Source organism: Myxocyprinus asiaticus, chromosome 44, assembly GCF_019703515.2.
Source record: "Myxocyprinus asiaticus isolate MX2 ecotype Aquarium Trade chromosome 44, UBuf_Myxa_2, whole genome shotgun sequence".
Taxonomy (NCBI): domain Eukaryota; kingdom Metazoa; phylum Chordata; class Actinopteri; order Cypriniformes; family Catostomidae; genus Myxocyprinus; species Myxocyprinus asiaticus.
In genome coordinates this window covers 32,598,049-32,623,270 of record NC_059387.1, presented here as the reverse complement: position 1 = coordinate 32,623,270, position 25,222 = coordinate 32,598,049, and the positions used below count along the sequence as shown (strand labels likewise).

The 25,222-nt window shown below is 39.8% G+C and overlaps 1 protein-coding gene across 1 annotated transcript; it reads left to right on the top strand.

The window, feature by feature from the left end:
* Window positions 1–895: 895 nt before the first annotated feature.
* On the top strand, window positions 896–21,144 carry LOC127434374 (3-phosphoinositide-dependent protein kinase 1-like). The gene is made up of 14 exons (XM_051687064.1): window positions 896–1,014; window positions 3,411–3,605; window positions 6,303–6,345; window positions 6,472–6,609; window positions 7,858–8,002; window positions 11,540–11,637; window positions 12,479–12,554; window positions 13,515–13,583; window positions 13,680–13,776; window positions 13,859–14,032; window positions 14,205–14,434; window positions 14,528–14,585; window positions 17,081–17,233; window positions 19,351–21,144. The coding sequence occupies exons 1-14, from the start codon at window positions 991–993 to the stop codon at window positions 19,462–19,464; spliced, it is 1,614 nt and encodes a 537-aa protein (XP_051543024.1). The 5' UTR covers window positions 896–990; the 3' UTR covers window positions 19,465–21,144.
* Window positions 21,145–25,222: the final 4,078 nt, after the last annotated feature.

The window sequence follows — 25,222 nt, the reverse complement described above, 5'->3', positions numbered from 1 at the left end:
CCTTCAGGACAAAAATGTCCCCATTGAAACCCATTAAAACTGCAATATTTGATCCCAGTGCCATTAAAGCATAAAATCATGAATTCTATAATATTATGCTTTCATTCCGGAGCACTGGCTTCAAAATGTAATTTTTTTTATATTTCCCACCAGATGGCGCCATTTTTCTCATGTTTAGCCTATGGAGCAAATACATGCTTTTTTCCTATTTTCTGTTTATTGTATTATAAAGCACTGCAGGCCAGCTGAATAAATGATGCAGCTAAAATTGTGTGGGTGTGTTGGTGTGGATGTCAGAGTGTGTTTTGTACATGTGTATTGAGAAATGTGTGTGTGTGTGTGTGTGTGTGTGTGTGTGTGTGTGTGTGTGTGTGTGTGTGTGTGTGTAAAAACAATAGTGTCATTATGTAAACAAACTGGTATTTAAAGAGTTAAAATCCTGAAAATGAATGAATATTTGGTAGTTATGATCAGGACTGATGTTGGTTAAAAATTCGGTGAAAGTGGAAAATAATTTAAATATATTATATTTTTATGGCGGTTATTTGACGCGGACATTTTTGTCCATTAAGGTCCCGAGTGTGAGGTTTTTTATTTTTTATTTTTATTGACGCACAAATGAATTTAATATATGTTTGTGATGCCCTTTAGTTTTGTTTTGATTTATTTTCTGTTGTGTTTTAATTTGTATATGTACTGTTTGTGTCAATGTCTGAAAACGTGTTGAATTGTTTTATATTTTTTAAATTTATAAAAAAATAAATAAATAAATAAATAAATAAAAGACAGATACACTTGATACACTTGTGTTTTTGGGGATTCACCATGTGGTGGCGCGCGGTAGTGCTCGTCCATTTTTCCGCTCTCGACTGCAGTAATGTTGTTGCGGCGTGACGTCACACAGCCGTGAAATGAAGGCGCAGAGAGGGCGGACATGACGCCAGTCTCCACAATTATTTAATCCCTAATAAATTACCCGCGGAAACTTCCATGGCAAGAGCCACGAGTCAGATCGTGAGTACCGCAGAGTATCGGCAGCGCGCGCTCGAAGCCGCTTTGTGCCGCGTTGCGCGCGCTGCTTGTTAACGCGTTTTTTTCCTGCTGCTGGTGGCGCGAGACCCGCTATTAGCTTTAGCCGTTAGCTTAGCGGTTAGCATTGCTAACCCACTAGTCCCCAAAACAAGCGCAAGTCAATTAACCAGGAAGTGTCAACTTTTGTTTCTTAACTTGTTTCGCACAGGGATTTCTGAATGAATGGTTAGGCTCGATGTTGATGTTTTCAAAGGAGTATCGATGATAAATGTTGATATTGTTATTTGTTAGCACCGCGAGCTCGTACTGTCAACAAATGAAGTTGCTTGTTTTCTTAGGCGTTAGCCTGAACGCTAACTCACGACACTGGGTTTTGATACTGGCCGTCTTAAACTTGGTTTCAGTGTACGCTAATTATTTATATTCCTAGCTATTAATTCATGTAATTTAAATAACATTCAGGACATGTTCTTAAAACTGACCATGACTCTATTTGACCTCGGAGTCAGTTACTAGTGCTGCTAGTCGCTTCTGTTTGCTTGTAGTTTATCATTTTTTCTAAATCATAGTTAAGAACAATTTAATTATTTAGATGGTTATTGTTTGTATAAAGATGGTTATTAACTTCCATGTATTATTATTGACTTGTTTGAGGGTATTATTTCCCCTCAGATTAACTCAGAGTTGAGGCCTATGAAGGTGGCTTGGGACATTTTGAGGTTTTACCTTCCAGGTGCTTCTGACAGGCAGTAGTTATCAGAATGTCTGCGTCCATTATGTCATATAAATCACTAGGACAAAAGTAGAGGTCGACCGATAGTGGATTTTGCCGATACTGATAACTAAGGTGATAGGCCGATAACAGATTAATCAGCCAATAGTTTTTAAAATCAATTTATAGAATGTTAAAAACATTTATTATTCTTGCTTTAATATGGCGGGTAAAGACAAAGAGTTCAAAATGAATAAATTCTCAGCGGCAGTTATTCGTTCAAACAAATTCCCAGTAATAACCAGAAAAAAATGAAGATTTGGTGCATAATACAGGACATTTGAGTATTAACAAGCCCAAAACACTGGGGACTCTTATTTTGAAATGATGAAAAAACTATCTGCGTAGATTTTTGCTGATAACCGATAGTTCCAAAAAGCAACTATCGGCATTGATTAATCGGCAGAACCGATATATCGGTCAGCCTCTAGACAAAAGTAAACCCTTATAAAGTTGATTGGTGATTTCTCAGCCCTGGCACAGATTATGTTGTTGGTACATTTTATAAAAAGATGTTATGAAAGTCAGTTTGGCTTTGATCCAGCAAATGTAACTGCCTGGGTTTTTTTCTTTTTTTTTTGGTCTTGTTGTTTATCTTTAATTTTTTATTTGCTTTCTACTGAGCTGTTTTGAGTTGTATAAATAAAATTGTACAATGCAACAGATGCTGAGTTGAAAAAAGGCCTGTTGTTAACTTTGTAATAGGTGCAAATCTGTCTAAAGTTCTTGTTGACATTCCTCATGTGTAACACATGTAGTTTTTATAGTGGTGTTTTGAAGCTGAATATTGTAGGAATGGTGATTATGAATAATGTTGTGCAGTTACAGTAAACTAGTGATTATATTCTGATGGGGTGTGGGAGTAAAAGAGTGACAAACTAAGTTGGTTGTAAAAGTTGATTGTATTATGATTTGTAGTCTGTATGGTTTCCTTTTGCAAGAATTTCACAATGATGTGTCCATTACAACTTAAAGGGAAAGTTCACCCAAAAAAAGAAAACCCATATGACTTTTTCTCTTCCTTGGAATGCAAATGGAGATTTTAGGCAGATTGTTAGGGACTGACAGCCTCAGTCGCCATTTACTTTCATTACATTGTTTTTTCCACTCAAACTGAAACTGAATGGTTACATTGTATTTTCCATTTGTGTTCCATGGAAGAAATAAATTCATACAGGTTTGGAACAACATGGGGGTGAGTAAATGACAACAGAATTTTTAGGTGAACTTACCCTTTAAGCGGTGTCTCAAATTAATGTGATTTTAATGCAGTTATGTATTGTGAGAACAGCATTTGGATCCTGTTTTGTTCATAAACTAATTTTTAACCATCAGGATGACACCTCAAGCCTATTACGTGTAAACATTAATAACTAGTGTTAATATGTAAACCAGGCAAAAGTGATTTTGTTTTTGTTTTTTGAGTCTGTTTTAATTATGCTTTCAACTCAGAATGATGTAATCAACACCTTAACACCTGTTGTCATGAAGTTAGCGCCATGACATGATGCATACCGTCATTACATCAGAAGCATGTTTGAGGAATGAGCATTGATCTGGAAACGTGAGTTGTACTAAGTACATCTCTCTCTTTCTTTCTCACTAGTATGATGTTGCATCCCTCCACTCCTCTGTTCTCATCTCCTGTCCATCCATGGTAAGAGGCCAGCAGGACGCGCCCCGTCTCCACGGCAACAGCATGGAGGGACCGGCCCCGACCCCTCAGCCCACCCAGCCTCGCAAGAAGAGACCCGAGGATTTCCGATTTGGCAAAATACTGGGAGAAGGCTCCTTTTCAACCGTAAGACTTACTATACTTACAAACTATACGTATTTCTGTTTCCACCTGGTATTATGCGTCTCAAATGCGTCTCCTATGACCACTTTTGCTCGAATTTGGAGGGGAGGGTCTCTGAGTTCATGACTACATACATCAGTGTGTTACTGCATGATAATAAAATGCAAAAAAAGACATAAATGACAAATTCGTGCTATTCACTTTAAAAAAAAATTTTTGTAGAACGGATGGTTATTTCCTTTTAAAGCTGCTCGTTACCGGCAAAGTTTAAACTTGTTTAAGCGCACCTGATTGACAAGTGAGGGGTGGTGCTTCGCTGTTGTCTAGGACACATTCGGGATTGATTGCGCTTCACACGTCAAATGCAATGTGATCACATGCGTTTTTGACTACCTCCATATGTGGTTTCAGTAATCTGATCACAAAACGTTTTGTACTCCGTTTCCACCTGTATGTAGCGCTGACCACTTGTGATTGGACCACCTGAAATGCATTTTAACACCAGGTAAAAATGGGCCAGTTTTGAGAGAAAAAGCTTAAAGTACAATAAAAACATGCTGTAACTTTTTGAACTTAAAAGTTTCATTAAGTCTTCAGCTGTCCCTGTCTGCATACAGGGTGCCCGCGGGTCCTTAAAAAGTCTTAAATTTGGAGCCTGGGTAGCTAAGTGAGTATTGACGCTGACTACCACCCCTGGAGTCGCAAGTTCGAATCCAGGGTGTGCTGAGTGACTCCAGCCAGGTCTCCTAAGCAACCAAATTGGCCTGGTTGCTAGGGAGAGTAGAGTCACATGGGGTAACCTCCATGTGGTCGTGATTAGTGGTTCTCACTCTCAATGGGGCGCGTGGTAAGTTGTGCTTGGATGGCGGAGAATAGCATGAGCCTCCCGTGCTTTGAGTGTCCGGTGTCATGCATAGCGAGCCACGCGATAAGATGCGCGGATTGACGGTCTCAGAAGCGGAGGCAACTGAGATTTGTCCTCCGCCACCCGGATTGAGGTGAGCAACTGCACCACCATGAGGACCCACCAAGCAGTGGGAATTAGGCATTCCAAATTGGGAGGAAAAAGGAAAAAAAAAAAAAAAAGTCTTAAATTTACTTATTAAAATGTAAGGCCATAAAAAGTCTTAAATTACAAGAAGTATTCAGTTTCGTTTCCTGATATCTTAAATTTTGGAGCGTGAATAGAGGAGATGCTTAAAACGCAAGAATCAAAATCATATCTCTCTCTCTCTTGCATCCATCATTTAGCAGCTGACGCTTGAGTTTAGTGTGAGCGCATGCAGGGAAGTGCATTTTTACTGAACTTATGATGTTACACATGTATAAACCTGTTAATCTGAAACGCAAATGCCGTTATTCTGTGTGTCTGTAAGTGAGCGATGCGCTAACACTATTGCTCCTGCTTATACGAAGCTGTCAATGTTGCAATTTGCAAGCGTGCGAGGTTGGCTTTTGACACCTTTCAAATCGCGGCACTTCTTTATTTTACATCACCTTTCACAAGAATTGTAAAATAAAAGAACTACTCAGCTGCAGAGTTACATCTGTTACATCTCTCATCTCCATCTCTCTAGAGCTCCATCTGACATATACAGGTATTTCCTTTGCCATCTGAACCAGTCAATTAATTTTCTTTTGTAATAATATGCAAAACAATAATATAATTATACAAATATTAATAATATATATATATATATATATATATGTATTTTCTCCCTTTTTCTTTCCAATTTGGAATGCCCTGTTTCCCAATGCACTAAGTTCTCAAGGTGGCATAGCTTCAATCCGGGTGGTGGAGGACGAATCTCAGTTGCCTCCGCATCTGAAACCATCAGTCCACACATCTTATCACGTGACTTGTTGAGCGCGTTACCACGGAGACATAGCATGTGTGGAGGCTTCACGCTATTCTCCGCGGCATCCACGCACAACTCACCACGCGCCCCACTGAGAGCAGGAACCACATTATAGCGACCACGAGGAGGTTACTCCTATGTGACTCTACCCTCTCTAGCAACCGGGCCAATTTGGTTGCTTAGGAGACCTGGCTGGAGTCACTCAGCACGCCCTGGATTCGAACTCATGACTCCAGGGGTGGTAGTCAGCGTCAATACTCGCTGAGCTACCAAGGCCCCCTATATTATCTATATTTAATAATTGTATATAATCTGTTTCAGTATACATCATAACTAATTATGCAGCAGAGTTCTCTTTCATAATTTAATCTATTAACATTTTCAATACATCAACTTTAAACGGACATTTTTTAAGTAACTAACGAGTTTTGACTTTATTTGGCCTCTAAAGTCTTAAATTTAATTCCTTCGAACCTGCAGGTACCCTGTGCGTAGCACCTGCTGCTCTGCATTTCCTTCTGAAGAATCTCAACGTTAGAAACGAGTGTCTGAATTTTATTTTTTACAAGATTCCAGATTGTTTCAGTCCGATCTTAACAGTTTGTGTGTCACATTTCAGCGCAGATCCTGTCAGAATGTAATGAACATTTTTGGAAAGAGACTGTTATTGAAGGACGGGGCAGTTCAAAACAAAAAATAAATAAGTAATACAAAATACATATGTGATATGACCCATTTAAACACCAGGCCATGTATGTCTTATTTACCCCAACTGTACTAGTACTTTTCATTGCAGAAAGTGAATTGATGCACTAACTTATGCCATCTTTGGTACTTGCAGGTTGTCTTAGCAAAAGAACACTCAACGGGGAAGGAATATGCAAGTAAGTCATGTCATCATCGGTCTGTGCTTTATATTGATTCATGTTTTAGTTGCATTAGATTTGACTTTATATATTGTATTGCCTGTACTGAAGAGTGTTTATTTGTGTGTGAATGTATTTAACCAGTTAAGATCCTGGAAAAGCGCCACATAATGAAGGAGAATAAAGCGCAGTATGTCAAAAGAGAGAGAGACATCATGTCACACCTGGATCATCCGTTCTTTGTCAAACTCTACTTTACCTTCCAGGACGAGGAGAAGCTCTGTATCCTTCACACACACAAACTCGTACCTAGTGGTCGACCAATATGGGTTTCCAGTGACTAATGTCAATAACTAGAGAGCACAGCAGGGTGGCCAATATGATGCTAGTATATTTGCTTATATACATTTATTTTAACACATAATTTATTCTCAAAATAATTGCAGACAGAAAATCTTCAAAATCAGTTGACTTAAGCTTTCTATAGATTTTGAAACTGACACTAGGGGGGGCTAACATGTTGTTTAACTGGCCAAACTGGCACGTTACATTTTCATTTAATCATTTAGCAGAGGCTTTTATCAAAGCAACTTGCAAACGAGTAACATCACAAGAGATGTGTTATTCAAGAGCCAATATTATTTGTAGGATGACACTGCTAAGTTTCTAATGGCACTTTTCCACTGCACGTTACGGTTCGACTCGACTCAACTCTGCTCGCTTTACTTTTCTGAGCTTGCTTTTCCACTGCAGTTTAGTGCAGCCTCAATGTGGGTGGGATTATAGGCTGATTGTCATAGTTGCGTTGCCCCATCCAGCTCTCATTGGATCCTCTCCTCGGCTACTAACAAGAGGAACGTCTGCACCTCGTTTATTAACCACGGCGTGGTTTTGCGTACAGCCATTTCTTTTTACAATTCGAAAGTCACTTGAACAAATGATACTGCTATCACTGTTGCTAACTTAAAAACTAGTGGGTTGATGTCCCTAGTCACAAATCCAGTGACGCTGGTAGTGACGATTCTCTCTGACCAATCAGTGATCTGCAGGGTTTTGACGTCACATTTAGTATCGGCTCAGCTCGCTTGAAACCTTGACCGAGGTGGTACTACAAAAAGTACCAGGTACTATCCACAGTGGAAAACCCCCAAAAAGCGAGCAGAGTCGAGCCATACCGTGCAGTGGAAAAGCCCCATTAGAGTCGGTTCTTCGTAGTTACTTAGCCAAAATGGTTCACAAATTGGTCTGAATGATTCGTTGGCGAATCACAAATGCCTAGAAAAGTCATGGAAATTCAATGGTTAAAAAGGCTGTGAACTTGTTCATTATTCTCAATTAATCTCATGTTATCATCTCATCATCTGAATATTCTCATAACTTGGAATTCTTGAGTCAGGACATGTTCGACCGCACCTGTCTGAGAAACATTTTAACATTACACTTCCTCTGAGAATGGTTTCGCATTTTATAAATAAACATTCTAATGTTGACCCTGCATTCCATCTAATGTTTTCTTGAGCATACTGTCAGATTTTGGTCTGAGCTACGCAAAAAATGGCGAACTGCTGAAATACATTCGGAAAATCGGCTCGTTTGACGAGACCTGCACACGGTTCTACTCTGCGGAGATAGTTTGTGCTCTTGAGTACTTGCACCAGAAAGGCATCATCCACAGGTCAGTACATTTATTTTTAAAGGAATCATTCACCCCAAAATTTAAATTATCTAATTATTTACTCACCCTCATGTTGTTCCAAACCCATGTGACTTTCTTCAGCAGAACACAAAAGGAGGAATTTTAATATAATTTTAAAAATATGATTAGGTTTTGGTGAAAAACAACCTGAAATGGAAAGGTAAAAGTGTTCAGCAGAAGAAAGTAAGTCCTATGGGTTTAGGACAACATGAAGGTGAGTAAATGATGACAGTTTTCCTTTTTGGGTGAACTATCCCTTTAAGGTGTCTGTGTCAACTGTTTTTCTAATACCAACAAAAATAGAATGATTTTAAGTTTATAAATCTAGCATATTTTTAGGGCTGCAATAACATCAATAATGGAAATCATAGATCATGATAATATTATATGTAAACATGCTATGAATTCAAAATCAGCCGTGTATTTCACAAAACTGTTTGTTCATACCACAAGCGAGTCTCCGTTAAACTTCACTGAGCAAGCGAGTGCGCGCATCCGCATCAATCAAACCGATCGCACTGGAGAAAGGGAGCGCAGTCATTTTAATTAAACTGTCCAACATCATACCACGATTTCAGTTTCAATGGTCTGAGTGAAGTCTCAGCAGTCAAGGTGTTTTCTCCTCATGTAAGCGCATGTAATAGAGTGAGCACCGGGATAAGTCTTTTCAGCGCGAGAGTGAATTTGCACAGGGTTTACAGATGATTGTACTATATTAAACTGTATGTAATGCTGAAATAATGTGTAATAATGCTAAGGGTCCTGATATTTGAAAGTCCTCCTGATAATGCCACATGTAATGTCTGATTTCACTGGTAAATTTATACCATGCCAAACATTATTTTACTGGATAAGCATACAATTTTTTTTGAAAAGAATACTTTAGAAACATGTACTCAGTGAAAATACTATTTTAAAAACTATAATATTAAAATACTTAAATGTGTATAATCAGTGACAGTGTACAAGCATGCTGTATGTATCTAACATATTTATGTATTTTTCAGCTGGGCAGAATTATTAACATTTCTATTCTCGTGTTGATTTTTTTTGTCCCACTCCATGCTCTGGATCATTGTACTCTTTAATGATGAGCATTTTTTGTTAAGTTTTAAAAGTAAAGGAACTATTCTGCATATGTCCTGAAAGTAATAATACATTTAAACTTTTCATGATTCAGGCTTTGTTCAAAGTTTTGTGAGAGTATAGATTCGTGAATTCAGTAATGTAAATCAAATCAAACCAAATCCTTAATCCTTTAATAAAATACAGGAAATAAAATTTAATTTATCCGATTAATTGTAGAAATAATGTAAGATTAATTGCTTGTCAAAATAATCGTTAGTTGCAGCCCTACGATATTTTATATTTTCTGTAGTGAAGTTTGTTGTAGTGAAATGTGTTCTTTCGTCTGACATTAAAGTCGCCATGAAACAGAAGTTGTGACTGACTTTATTACTGTATTGTGACGTATTTCCCAGTGAAACTGCTTTTCGAACGAGAAAAATGTAGGGCGGGGACTTGGTTTACATTTGGACAAGGCTGGAGCCGTTGTGCAAATACAAATTTACATTTACATTTATTCATTTGGCAGACGCTTTTATCCAAAGCGACTTACAAGAGAGGAAAACATAAGCGAATCATCTTAGGAGACAGTGGTATGAAAAGTGCTGTATTACAAAGTATCACTAGCATCATAATAGTATTCAAAATAGAATAAAGTGCAACAGAATTTATTTATTTATTTTATTTTTTTTTTCTAATGACTGGTTAAGTGCTCATGGAAAAGATGTGTTTTAGTCATTTTTGAAGACAGAGAGTGAGTCAGCTTCATGGATGGAGTTGGGAAGGTCGTTCCACCAACGTGGTATGATGAAGCTGAATGTCCGGGAAAGTGTTTTGGTGCCTCTTTGTGTTGGTACAACAAAGCGACGTTCCTTAGCCGACTGCAGGCTTCTAGTGGGCGCGTAGCTCTGCATAAATGATTTTAGGTATGCTGGTGCAGACCCAGTAACTGTTCTGTATGCCAGCATCAGAGCCTTGAATTTGATACGTGCATCAACCGGTAGCCAGTGGAGAGAGACAAGGAGTGGTTCATTAAAGACCAGACATGCTGCTGCATTCTGGATCATTTGCAGGGGTCTAGTTGCACATGCAGGGAGGCCTGCAATGAGAGCGTTACAGTAGTCCAGTCTAGTTATGACAAGTGACTGAACAAGCAGTTGTGTGGCATATTCAGAGAGGAAGGGTCTTATCTTCCTGATATTGTAGAGTGTAAATCTACATGATCTTGCGGTCTTTGAGATGTGGTCTGTGAAATTTAGTCTGTTGTCGATGGTTACCCCTAGATTTCTGACCGATTTGGAAGGCGTTACTGTAGTTGCACCCAGCTGCACGGTGATGTTGTGTTCAACAGCAGGGTTGGCTGGAAAGACAAGGAGTTCAGTCTTGGCTGGGTTGAGTTGCAGGTGGTGCTCCTTCATCCAGGCTGAGATGTCTGCCAGGCAGGCAGAAATTCAAGCAGTCACTGTGGTGTCATTGGGCTGGAAAGACAAGTAGAGTTGCGTGTCATCAGCGTAACAGTGGTAAGAGAAACCATGTGCTTGAATGATGGGTCCCAGTGATGTTGTATATATAGAGAAGAGAAGTGGCCCAAGCACTGATCCCTGTGGTACCCCAGTAAGTAGCTGATGTGGCTTGGATACCTCACCTCTCCAGGCTACCTTGAAGGACCTACCTGAGAGATAGGAATTAAACCAGTCAAGCACAGTTCCTGTGATGCCCAGCGAGGAAAGGGTAGAGAGTAATATCTGATGGTTGACTGTGTCAAAGGCTGCAGAAAGGATGAATGTAAAACAAGCAAGTAAAAGCTAATTTGTCCACATTTTGAATCACAATACGCTTAATCAGAAAGAACACTTACTCGAGTGGTATATCCAAGAAACGTCAGTCTGCAGAAAAATAGGAATAAACTCCAGCGAGTTTCCTTTCATCCAGCTTCGGCGTCAGTGTGTCTTATTTAGAAGTCATCATTCCTATGCCCTATTCTGTACGAAGACAATTACTCTCCACTGTGAGAGCTTCAGAAGGCTGAAAGGTGATAATGGTAAGTCAAAACTAATTTTTAAGCGATTCTTATCGTAAAATCTGTTTAGGATTGACCCTACAGCATGGATTGTGCTCATTTCGTAGTACCCTGCGAAGGCATGATCAGCAACAGTTAGAACACAGCCAGACACGCTAGGGGGAGGGAGTGTTCTCGTTCTAGAAAGCATTTGATTGGACAAAGATTCTCATGCCATTTGTGTCATCATGACTGTGCCTTGGTCTGTCAAGCCGGAAGAGAGAGATTGCTGATTTTAAATGCTTATATCTTCTGAAAACGAATTGTGTCAGCATTTGGATGTACACCAGCATATTGATAACCTTAAAGGGAATAAATATAGACTAAAAGCAGCAAAACTTTCATTTTGATTTCATGGTGACTTTAATAGTGTTATTGTGATTTCATTACAGAGATCTGAAGCCAGAGAATATTCTACTCAGTGAAGAGATGCACATTCAAATAACAGACTTTGGCACGGCAAAACAACTGTCCTCTGACAGTAAACAGGGTAAAACACACACACAGCATGACAACCGTCCTCTTACTGTAAACACTAGCTATGTTTCCATCCAAGTTGTGAATATAATTTATGCGAAAAACCATAATATCGCAAAAACGTGTGAATGAAGCTGCTTTTTCATCACATGTGTTCAGAATTGCCATTTCTGGAGAAATTGTCATGACTTTCTTAATAATAAAATACTTGCAGGTTAGAGCAAGCAGAAAAAACACTCTAAAGAACTTGTCTCATGTCTGGGAGCAACAGCGTGTCACACAGCTCTGGGAGCACTATGTGTGTGCGTTCCTCCATCCTTATGTCTTTGCCGTGCGTGTGTATATATATATATATATATATATATAAGAAATATATGTGAAAATAAACCTCTTCGACTTATTTCAAGTTTGTATTCGACATATTTGCTCTGCAAACTCTATGCAGGCTTTATATTTTCTAGACACCGTTATTTCAGGATGACCAGAGCAACATACAGATGCGATGATTGGTGCGCTAGTTAGTCCAGTTACGAACGAGTTATTCAGACACATTACTTATTTTATGCGCATCTTGTATTCCTAATAAATTCAATAGGAGTTTAATCGGTAAATTGGTTTCCATCATAGTTTATGCACATTTCTTCTTATCGAATAAAAAATTTATCCACCTCAAGCGAGCGTATGCACATTTTGGAGAATTTATTTGCATCTTGGTGTTTCCATCCAGCAGTTTTCATGTGATATCCCAAAATGCACATAAAAATACGTGGATGGAAACCCAGCTACAGAAACGCACAATATCATGTCATTGTAGTGCTTTAAGTAAAATTATCATTTTGATGTTTCCCCTGCAGCAAGAGCAAACTCATTTGTTGGTACGGCTCAGTACGTCTCTCCTGAATTACTGACTGAGAAATCTGCCTGCAAGAGGTAAACACTGCTAATGAATAGTTCATGTGTGTTGTTGTATTGCTTTCATAGGTAATGAAATAACTGATTCACTGAGGTTTAGTTGCTGTTTGTTAGTGATTCATCTTCTTTGCTTGGGATTGTTCACCCAAAAATTTAAATTCTATCATCATTTACTCACTCTGTTGCCGTCCCAGATTTGTATGACTTTGTTTCTTCTGCTGAACACAAACAAAGATTTCTAGAAGAATAGTTTAGCTCTATAGGCCCATACAATGCAAGTGAATGGTGACCGAAGTTTCGAAGCTCCAAAATGTACAAAGGCAGCATAAAAAGATCCATATCTTCAGAAGTGATATGATAACTGTGTGAGAAACATATCAATATTTAAGCCTTTTTTTTTTTTTTTTTTACTGTAAATGTTCACTTTTACATTTTGTTTTTGGCAATTCGCATTCTTCGTGCATATCGCCACCTACTGGGCAGGGAGAATAATTTATAGTAAAGGACTTAAATATTGATCTGTTTCTCATACATCTATTATATCGCTTCTGAAGATATAGATCATTGAAATAGACCACTGGAGTCGTATGGATTTCTTTTATGCTGCCTTTAAGTGCTTTTTGGAGCTTTAAAATTTTCACCATTCATTTGCATTATATGGACCTACAGAGCTGAGATATTCTTCTAAAAATCGTTGTTCAGCAGAAAGAAAGTCTTACACATCTGGGATGGCATGAGGGTGAGTAAATGATGAGAGAATTTTCATTTTTGGGTGAACTATTCCTTTCATGCAGAAAAAATAACACCAAAACATCTTAAAATCTTTTAAATGGCAAGAACAAGGTTTTATTTCAGGGTTTAGCTGCATCAGTGGCTTTTGATGCACTTTAAAGAGGTTTGTGGCTGTGCAATAATGAGTATGTTAGTTGTTGTTTTTTGTGTGTGTATTTGGTCTAACCATCTTATTTCCTGCCGTAGTTCGGATCTCTGGGCATTAGGCTGCATCATCTACCAGCTTGTTGCTGGATTACCACCATTCAGAGCTGGGTAAATTTACTTTGAGAATGCATCTGCCTTGTCTTTGTGAAAGAATATAAGCCTCCAGGTACTGAACTAACATTGTTTTCTTTCAATCCATCACAGGAATGAGTATCTAATATTCCAGAAGATTATAAAACTGGAGTACGAGTTTCCTGAGAAATTTTTCCCCAAAGCTAAGGATCTTGTGAAACAACTTCTGGTCAGCTTTATTTTATCATAGATGTTTTTGTGTTGATGTATATGTGTGGATCTGTGTATTAACCGGGGTCTTTTTTTCACAGTCATTGGATCCGTGCAAGCGGATTGGCTGTGAGGAGATGGGCGGATATGGACCACTGAAGTCCCATCCTTTCTTTGAGTCAGTTGGCTGGGATGCTGTACATTTGCAGACTCCACCCAAATTAACAGCGTATCTGCCAGCCATGTCCGAAGATGATGAGGATTGCTATGGAAACGTGAGTATTTTTTTTTTCTGTACAAACACTATTTTGTCTGCCGTGGGATCTTTTGACCTGGGCCTGTATATAGGTTCCTAGCAACTGCATGACACACCCTGGTAGAGGTGAGTTTTGCAGAGGCAAGCACTGATCAAATTGAGTTTATGAATACATTTTATTTCTTTTTCAGTATGATGATCTGTTGAGCCAGTTCAGCTGTATGCAAGTGGCACAACCTGGCCCCACCCCTTTAGTTCCCTTTACAGGAGAGATGAGTCATCCTACATATAACCCCTCCCCTAGTGTGGATCAGTTTATACATATTCATGAGCTTGACAGTAATAGCATGGAGCTTGACATGCAGTACAGCGAAGAGGAGAAACGCATTCTATTGGACAAGCAGTGTGCGGCTAACCCATGGTACGTACACACTCACACACTTTCATTTTCTCATTTGACTTACTTTCCATGCATGCCTTCTGTAAGTATGTTCTGTGTCTTGATTTTTAACAGGCACCAGTTTGTGGAGAATAACCTCATCCTAAAAATGGGCCCAGTGGACAAACGCAAAGTGAGTCTCTATTGATTTTTTTGTGATTTATTTTTTATTTTTTATGTTTATCTCTTTTAGACCACTTATTTAGTGGTGCTGAAGTAAGTATCACTATTACTATTGCTCATATGTTGTAAATAGGGATGCACCAATGTATCTGCTGCCAATATGTTTTGGCCAATTATTGGCCAAATTAAAACCATCAGCAATATCGGTTATAAGCATGAAAACGCTGATATGAAATCTCGATGGTTTATTTATAATTAATTAGTAACACACTTTGTAAAAACTATGTGAATTAAAATGCACAATACAGAAATAATAATAGCCAGAATATGTAGAAGGGTTGGTACTCCTAAGAACATGTAAAATTTAATTTTTATTCTTTCACGTTAATGTGGAAAAGCCGCCATAAACGGACGTGACAGTTGTGAAAGTGGCACTTACCTATAGGCTACATCATGAGGGACACCATCCAAAATGCTTTGAAACCAGCAGACTTTGACTTTTAGACGTTGGTATATGTAGGTTCTTAAGATGGGAAAGGAGGCGGCGGGAACCTGCTGAACAGTCAACGTAAAACTTCAATAACAATATGAACTCAAACATAACATAAAATGCAAATCGAACAAAACGCACATACAGCTTCGTGCGGCTCTCTCTCTCGAACTGGCGTCTCTGACCCTTCTTATCTCTCTCCCGCTGATTATTCAACTCAGTGCCAGGTGTGCGTCATCACGGCCTGGCCATGCCCCCCTTCTCGTCACGCTCTTCCACAACCAGATTCAGGCCAGGGAGACCTCTGGCCTGACTTACTCCCCCCATCCCCTTCCTGGAGGGGAGGTGTTGCCCTTTCGGCTGTCCTTCCTCTGGCCAGCCTTCCCCGCCTCCTGGGAAACTGAGAGAGAAGAGGTAGAGGGGAGAGAGAAAGAATGAAAGAGAGAGGAGAGAGAGAAAAAGTGGCTCGCCGGGCCCAGAACATGCTGTTGCCTGGTCCTCAGCCGCTCCTCCACTCCCTGGCGGACGACAGCCACTCCTCCACTCCCTGGCGGACGACAGCCGCGAGTCCTCCGCTTCATGGCGGACGGCCGCGAGTCCTCCGCTTCATGGCGGACGGCAACGGCTCCTCCGCTTCATGGCGGACGGCAACGGCTCCTCCGCTTCATGGCGGATGGCAGTGGTTCCTCCTGACGGAAAGCAGCTCTGACCCCTGGCGGACGGCAATGGCTCCTCCACCTGGCGGACGGCAGCGGCGAGGACTCGACGACAGTGCATCCCTCCTCCTTCCCGGGTTTCGGCACCAGTGTAACGAGGAGGTGGACAAGGAGGAGGTGGGAACCAGCTGAACAGTCAACATAAAACTTTAATAACAAACTGAACTCAAACATAACATAAAATGCAAATCAAACAAAGACATAGACACATAGCTTCGTGCGTCTCTCTCTCTCTCTCGAACTGGCGTCTCCGGCCCCCTTTATCTCTCTCCCACTGATTATTCAAATCAGCACCAGGCATGCGTCATCATGGCCCGGCCACGCCCCCTCCTCTTCACAGTATAATATCCATTTTATTCTGCATGATTGATTGAATTAAGATTGAAATTGCAATATGGTGTTGCGCGATTACTAAACCTTAAAAGGCTATGTTTCAAAATATAGTCTGCATTCATCGCTTTAGTCAGTGCTGTGTGAGCGAGCGGCACGCTGTAGCGGTCTGGACGGCATTATCCATTATACCACTATAATACAGAATTTAAAAGGGGGTTTTGTTTCTTTGGTTAAATCTTTTTATTTTCCCATGATTTGGTTGGTTGGGATTTCCATGGAATTGCCCAACATATGCATAATATGAATGTGTAATATTCTATCTTATACAGTCTTATGTGTACAATGTGAGTTCTGTTGTTTTGAACTGCAAAACCAGAAGTGCAAAAATGTTTTAGAAGTACAAAATATCCATTTTTCTTATCAATCATCATGTCATCATATTTAGTTACATTTTTTGTATCTTTTTAAATATGTTTATCTTCTATTTATCTTTTATTGTGGCTATTTATCTCTCTTTAAAATGTTGGCCTGTTATGTGTTCAACTGATCCACTCCATGTCCAGTAGAAATTTATATGTTAGAAGAGTAAAAAAAACCTTTTGTACCTCTTTTTACATTTTAAAGCTTAATTCTTAAGTAAAACCATGATCTGAAGACAAAATAAGGTGTGACAAAATATGTCCAGAATTTTACATATCATATATATGCATCCTTAGTTGTAAATAAATATTAAACTTTCTTTGTGCTACGAACATGAATGATTGTTGAGGAGAGGTGTCTGATTACGTGAATAAAGGGGGTGTAAAAATCTCATAGACTTGGAGGGACCTGAGCCACATCTAGAGACCAGAATATCATAGAGACTTGAGGAACGTGACAGTCTGTGAAAGTATGAGTAATAGTAAAATTTTCTTCCGAAAATGTAAGATGCTAGTTTGGTGTTTAACACTGTGTTTGTGTGTTCAGGGTCTGTTTGCGCGGAGGAGACAGTTGCTACTGACTGAGGGCCCTCATCTGTACTATGTGGACCCCGTCAATAAAGTTCTGAAAGGAGAGATCCCATGGTCACTTGAATTGCGGCCTGAAGCAAAGAACTTCAAAACTTTCTTTGTTCACACGGTAACCACTGTTTATATCGCTCAAACCTGTTGATCAGTTCCTCCAGACTTCTTCATCATCTTATATTTTGAGAGCATTAAAATAAACATAAAAAATTATGGGTGGGTGATTTTAAGCAAAACTTTATATTGCGATACTCTTTAATTTTCTGGTCCATGATTATTTTGATCACAAAATACACTTATGGAAAAGTGATTAAAAAAAATCCCTGAAAAAAATAATAATGAACGTTCCTTATTTAGGTGAAATAGACCTAATGTGTAAAGTAATGGACATTTCACACATTTGAAAAACTTTTTATTTTATTTTATTTGAACAGGCATGTACATGATAATGAAATTACTTGATCTGAAAAAAAAAAAAGTGATTAAAAATGATATCTATTTTACCTCCTTGACATGTTTTTCAATACAAGCAAAAGAAATTAGGCTTTAGTGAAATATTAGAAGTATTTGCTATGATTCTGATGCAAATTTACCCTTACGTCACACATTGTTTTTGATTTAAGCATTCCAGTATGTACTGGAAATATTTCTGGTGACTATAAACTATATGTAACGCCACTATTAATAAAGGTGTTGCTTGGGGCCTGGGTAGCTCAGTGGTAAAACACGCTGGCTACCACACCTGGAGTTCGCTAGATCGAAACCCAGGGCATGCTGAGTGACTCCAGCCAGGTCGCCTAAGCAACCAAATTGGCCCATTTGCTAGGGAGGATAGAGTCACATGGGGTAACCTCCTCGTGATCACTTTAATGTGGTTTGTTCTCGGTGGGGCGCGTGGCGAGTTGAGTGTGGTTGCCGCGGTGGATGGCGTGAAGCCTCCACACGCGCTATGTCTCCGTGGCAACGCACTCAACAAGCCACGTGATAAGATGCGTGGGTTGACGGTCTCAGACGCGGAGGCAGCTGGGATTCGTCCTCCGCCACCCGGACTGAGGCGAATCACTACGCGACCACAAGGACTTAAAAAAAGCACATTGGGAATTGGGCATTCCAAAACTGGGAGAAAAGGGGGAAAAATCCAAAAAAATAAAATAAAGGTGTAGCTTTATAATTTCTGAAGAAATGTAATCAGTGTGTTCACTTCTCTCTCCTTGGTGGCAGGTATGAAGGCTTGATGGTAATAACTGAGGAGCGGTGCTTAGAGCAGGGTTAATTCCACAGAAGCTTTTAATAAAGTTGACGTATAATTTCAAATGCTGACAGTCATTTTGTCCGATTAAAAACACTAGGAAGAAAAACCATTAAGGAGGCATGAAATAAAACTAGCATATCAGTTTTCAGTCTTTTTATGGCTTCTCTCCCAAGTTTACATGCAAAAATAAGTAAATAAAAGTAACATGACAGATAAAAACAGACCATGATTGAAATTGTACAACTCGGATCCATAATTTTTTGTAGAGCAACCATTTTTTGGAACGTGCATTCTGTTTCAATGTAATCGCTGACAAAAGCCTTTTTTCTAGTATAACGAATAAGAGGCGAAAAAGATGCATCCTGACAATTTTATCAATGCATACTGTTGACGAAAATATAATGAGAGAAAAAAATACTGCAAGATATTTACAGTTCAACTGAAGAAGAAACATCTAGAGATTTATCTCTTTATAGAAGATGATGTTGGATATGGATTCAATCCAGTATGTGTGGGATTTCCCTGCTTGAGCTGTGAGTTGAATGCGCTAAACACCGGCAATGTGAACCGCTTTAAAACTGGTAATAACCTCACTCAAACGCATCCTATTTATACGGGTACGTGAGATTAATCACTAAATCCACAATATATATCTAATATTACAACTTGCATCTGCACAGACAATGAAGCTAATAAAAAGGTTAACTTGAACTAAGTTACTCGTTAGTCATAATACACATAACTTGCATTGTGAGTTTCCGTAAAAATAAAAATAAACGCTACACGCAAGGCAGTATCCCAAAATGGCTAAAAGTTTGCCAGTATAGGATATTGACATTCTCTAAAGCATGAAGAATTCAGAATACAGTTGGCTAAACAGTTGACACATTTCTAACAGTATATTGGCCACCCCTAACTAAAATAATAATTTAGATTACAAGAAAGATGTTTAATGACTGATATTTTTTTTTCCACTGTAGCCAAACCGGACGTACTATCTAATGGACCCAAGTGGCAATGCTGATAAATGGTGCAAGAAAATCCAGGAAGTCTGGAGGAAGATCTACCACAAACATCAGAGCCCCAGCCTATAGGACTACAGCTCCACCTTATGGCCACACTCCCACAGTCCTCCAACCAATCACAGAGCAGGGACACGCCCCTGTAGAGACGCCTCTCCAGCTATATATTATCTTTCTGTCTCTTCATGTATCGCTCCCTGGCACTTTCTCCGTTCGGATTCAGTTTTCACGCATCGAGTGTGGAGCCTTCACAACCAAAAGCAGCGAGGTCTGCATGTTATGTTGGCTAGCAATGCATAGACAGCCTAAAGAAAACCTTACTCACATAGTTAGATGACTATACAAGTCTTTCCATCAGTTTTTAAGCGATGCAAGTAATGAACACTTTTGAGTCGTGCAATTCCCACCCGATTTTAACAAAACACATGTACACTTTCATTCTTACGCAACACATTCACACACACTCAACCCCTAACCTTGAAATACCTAAACACTTCTCTCCGGTGGAGTGTGTGTTGCTTTCGTCTGTGTTTAGAGTTAAGGCGGGTCCTTTTTACCCTTATTGGCTACAGTAGCTGGTCTTGCTGAATTCTGATTGGAGGATGTGGTGTTGAATGTCTCTGAGGTATCCCTTAGCATGTTTGTATTCTGAATAAATCTTTAAAAAAAAACACATCAGGAGATGTCACCACCACCACACCTCAACAATCACCACAGAAACCACATGAGTAATGTGGTTTGAGAGGGTAATTCTCCCCGGCCCAGAGCTAAAAGCAAGACTGATGTTCCTGTTTCGCTGTTTTCCTTTAAAAGGGAAAGTTCACCCCAAAATGAAAATTCTGCCATAATTTACTCACCCTCATGTTGCTCTAACTCCATATGACTGACTTTCATCTGTGGAACATAAAAGGAGATGTTAGGCAGAATGTTAGTCACCATTCAAGGCTTACATTCTGCTTTATGTCTCATTTTGCATTCCCCAAAAGAAAGAAAATATGTTTGGAACAACATGAGGGTGAGTGAATGACAGTTGTCATTTTTGGGTGAACTATCCCTTTAATTGCTTGCAATGTGACCATATGCATTGCTGACTGGAGGCTTTTGATGGAGGGGCAGCCTGTGAGTGTCTGTTTGGCTTCTCTCTCTCATATGGCCATTTTTAACAGGAAATCCGTGGGCATGAGTGCGACTGACAGACTGAGTGAGAATGTGTGCGCGTATGTGTGTGTCTTCCTGATTGGTAACAGATGACTGTGATGTACAGTTGATGTAATATTGAAATGGGAGGTGAGTATAGAGGCGACTCTAGGATCCAGGTTTTGTATTTTTATTCTTAAATAAGGTTATTGGGCTGCTCCGTTCTGCCCTGACTTCTCCGTGTTATTTAAATTCTAATATATGAAAGCATATTTGGATTGAAGTCATGTTCCAGGGCCTTGCTGTGTATGTATTGAATATGTAAAGCCTTTGAATGTGAAAAATTATTGTAAACTATGATATTTTACTGCTTTTGTTTTCTTACTATATCATATACATTTTCTATTTGCGCAGTGATTGGCTCATTTCTGATAATTTAATGCCTGTTTGCACACAGCCCCGCTTGTCTGTGTGTGGGCACGTGTGTTTGTGTGTGATACAGTGGGTGTGTGTGTGGGGCCCTTGTGCGCGTAGGCAATGTGTGTATTCTTGTCGGCCTTTTGCGCTCAGCAAAACCTAGAATTGAAATAAAGCATGTAGGGTTTTAGGCCAACAAACACGGTCTCCTTTGCTTTTTCTTTGCTTTTTCTGGTCAAATGTATTTTCACTTCAAATGATTAGGTCAAAAAGGCATTGAATTTTAATCTTGAATTTAATTCAAGAATTCTCTGGGTAATCCAATTATAACACCGTAAGCATCAGTTCAACATTAAATTGTATGTATATATACATACACTTAGGTTGAATCATCAAAACAATTTTTTTTTTAACCATTCAACAGATTTCATATTAGCAAACTATAGTTTTGGCAAGTCATTTATGAAATCTACTTTGTACATGACTCGACTCATTTTTCCAACAATTGTTTACAGACAGATTGTTTCACTTTTAATTGACTATATCACAATTCCAGTGGGTCAGAAGTTCATATAAACTAAGTTAACTGTACTTTTAAGCAGCTTGGAAAGTTCCATAAAATGATTTCAAGACTTTAGACAATTAGCCAATTAAATTCTGATAGGAGGTGTACTGAATTGGAGGTTTACCTGTGATGTATTTTAAGGCCTACCTTCAAATGCAGTGCCTCTTTGCTTGACATCATGGGAAAATCAGAAGAAATCAGGCAAGACCTCAGAAAAAAATTTTTGGACCTCCACAAGTCTGGTTCATCCTTGAGAGCAATTTCCAAATGGCAGAAGGTACCACGTTCATCTGTACAAAGTATGCAAGTATAAACACCATGGGACCACACAGCCATCATACCGCTCAGGAAGGAGACGCATTCTGTCTCCTAGAGATGAATGTAGTTTGGTGCGAAAAGTGCAAATCAATCCCAGAACAACGGCAAAGGACCTTGTGAAGATGCTACAGGAAACAGGTAGACAAGTATCTATATCCACAGTAAAACGAGTCCTATATTGACATAACCTGAAAGGCTGCTCAGCAAGGTAGAAGCCACTGCACCATAAAATAACCAGACTACAGTTTGCAAGTGCACATGGGGACAAGATCTTAGTTTTTGGAGAAATGTCCTCTGGTCTATTGAAACAAAAATTGAACTGTTTGGCCATAATGACCATCGTTATGTTTGGAGGAAAAAGGGTGAGGCTTGCAAGCTGAAGAACACCATCCCAACCGTGAAACATGGGGGTGGCAGCATCATGTTGTAAGGGTGCTTTACTGCAGGAGGGACTGGTGCACTTCACAAAATAGATGGCATCATGAGGAAGGAAAATTATGTGGAAATATTGAAGCAAAATCTCAAGACAGCCACGAAGTTAAAGCTTGGTCGCAAATGGGTCTTCCAAATGGACAATGACCCCAAGCATACCTCCAAAGTTGTGGCAAAATGGCTTAAGGACAACAAAGTCAAGGTATTGGAGTGGCCATCACAAAGCCCTGACCTCAGTCCGATAGAAAATTTATGGGCAGAATTGAAAAAGCATGTGCGAGCAAGGAGGCCTACAAACCTGACTCAGTTACACCAGTTCTGTCTGGAGGAATGGGCCAAAATTCCAGCAACTTATTGTGAGAAGCTTGTGGAAGGCTACCCAAAACATTTGACCCAAGTTAAACAATTTAAAGGCAATGCTACCAAATACTAGCAAAGTGTATGTAAACTTCTGACCCACTGGGAATGTGATGAAAGAAATAAAAGCTGAAATAAATAATTCTCTCTACTATTATTCAGATATTTCACATTCTTAAAATAAAGTATTAATCCTAATTGACCTGAGACAGGGAATGTTTTCTACGATTAAATGTCAGAAATTGTGAAAAACTGAGTTTAAATGTATTTGGCTAAGGTGTATGTAAACTTCTGACTTAAACTGTGTGTGTGTGTGTGTGTGTGTGTGTGTGTGTGTGTGTGTGTGTATGTGTGTATATATATATATATATATATATGTAAACTCAGCAAAAAAAGAAACCTCTCACTTTCAACTGCTTTTATTTTCAGCAAATTTACCATGTGTAAATATTTGTGTGAACATAAATATATTCAACAACTAAGACATAAACTGAACAAGTTTCACAGACATGTGACTAACAGAAATGGAATAATGTGTCCCTGAACAAAGGGGGGGGGGGAGGGGGGGGGTCAAAATCAAAAGTAACAGTCAGTATCTGGTGTGGCCACCAGCAGCATTAAGTACTGCAGTGCATCTCCTCCTCATGGACTGCACCAGATTTGCCAGTTCTTGCTGCGAGACGTTACCCCACTATTCCACCAAGGCACTTGCAAGTTCCCGGACATTTCTGGGGGGAATGGCTCTAGCCCTCACCCTCTGATCCAACAGGTCCCAGACATGCTCAATGGGATTGAGATTCGGGCTCTTCGCTGGCCATGGCAGAACACTGACATTCCTGTCTTGCAGGAAATCACGTACAGAACGAGCAGTCTGGCTGGTGGCATTGTCATGCTGGAGGGTCATGTCAGGATGTGCCTGCAGGAAGGGTACCACATGAGGGAGGAGGATATCTTCCCTGTAACGCACAGCATTGAGATTGCCTACAATGACAACAAGCTCAGTCCGATGATGCTGTGACACACCGCCCCAGACGGACCCTCCACTCCAAATCAATCCCACTCCAGAGTACAGGCCTCTGTGTAATGCTCATTCCTTAGACGATAAAAACGAGTCTGACCATCACCCCTGGTGAGACAAAACCGCGATTCGTCAGTGAAGAGCACTTTTTGCCAGTCCTTTCTGGTCCAACGAAGGTGGGATTGTGCCCATAGGTGACGTTGTTGCCGGTGATGTCTGGTAAGGACCTGCCTTACAACAGGCCTACAAGCCCTCAGTCCAGCCTCTCTCAGCCTATTGTGAACAGTCTGAGCACTGATGGAGGGATTGTGTGTTCCTGGTGTAACTCAGGCAGTTGTTGTTGCCATCCTGTACCTGTCCCACAGGTGTGATATTCGGATGTACCGATCCTGTGCAGGTGTTGTTACACATGGTTTGCCACTGCGAGGACAATCAGCTGTCCTTCCTGTCTCCCTGTAGTGCTGTCTTAGGCATCTCACAGTACGGACATTGCAATTTATTGCCCTGGTCACATCTGCAGTCCTCATGCCTCCATGCAGCATGCCTGAGGCATGTTCACGCAGATGAGCAGGGACACTGGGCATCTTTCTTTTGGTGTTTTTCAGATTCAGTAGAAAGGTCTCTTTAGTGTCCTAAGTTTTTATAACTGTGACCTTAATTACCTACCGTCTGTAAGCTGTTAGTGTCTTAATGACCGTTCCACAGGTGCATGTTCATTAATTGTTTATGGTTCATTGAACAAGCATGGAAAACATTGTTTAAACCCTTTTACAATAAAGATCTGTAAACTTATTTGGATTTGTACAAAATTATCTTTAAAACACAGTGTCCTGAAAAAGTGACATTTAGTTTATATATATATATATATATATGTGTGTGTGTGTGTGTGTGTGTGTGTGTACAAATGTAATATTTATATATTTTCCAAATTAAGTTTGTGTCAATGAGTGAATAATACTTTTTTTTACTTTGGATTGTTGCTTTTTGAACTGTGCACCCTATTATCTTTTGACTTGGATGTGCGTGCATCCAATTTTCTCCCCTTTTCTCCCCAGTTTGAAATGCCCAATTCCCAATGTGCTCTAAGTCCTCGTGGTGGCGTAGTGACTCGCCTCAATCCAGGTGGCGGAGGACGAATCTCAGTTGCCTCCATGTCTGAGACCGTCAGTCCGAGCATTTTATCACGTGGCTTGTTGAGCACGTTATTGCGGAGACCTAGTGCATGTGAAGGCTTCACGCTATTCTCCGCGGCATCCATGCACAACTCACCACGCGTGCCACCGAGAGTGAACCACATTATAGTGACCACGAGGAGGTTACCCCAACATGACTCTACCCACCCTAGCAACTGGGCCAATTAGTTGCTTAGGAAGCATGGCTGGAGTCACTCAGCACGCCCTCGATTTGAACTTGCAACTCCAGGTGTGGTAGTCAGCGTCTTTACTCGCTGAGCTACCCAGCCCCCCCTCTTTTTAGTTAAAATAAATATATATATATATATATATATATATATATATATATATATATATATATATATATATATATATATATTTTTTTATTAAATATGCATTTTAAGATTATAAACA

Excerpts from the sequence above, each read along its gene's own strand:
- LOC127434374 (XM_051687064.1), top strand. The coding sequence starts at position 991 with ATGGCAAGAGCCACGAGTCAGATC. Across the intron at positions 3,606-6,302 it reads GAGAAGGCTCCTTTTCAACC|GTTGTCTTAGCAAAAGAACA; the intron begins GTAAGACTTACT and ends TGGTACTTGCAG. Across the intron at positions 6,610-7,857 it reads CCAGGACGAGGAGAAGCTCT|ATTTTGGTCTGAGCTACGCA; the intron begins GTATCCTTCACA and ends GCATACTGTCAG.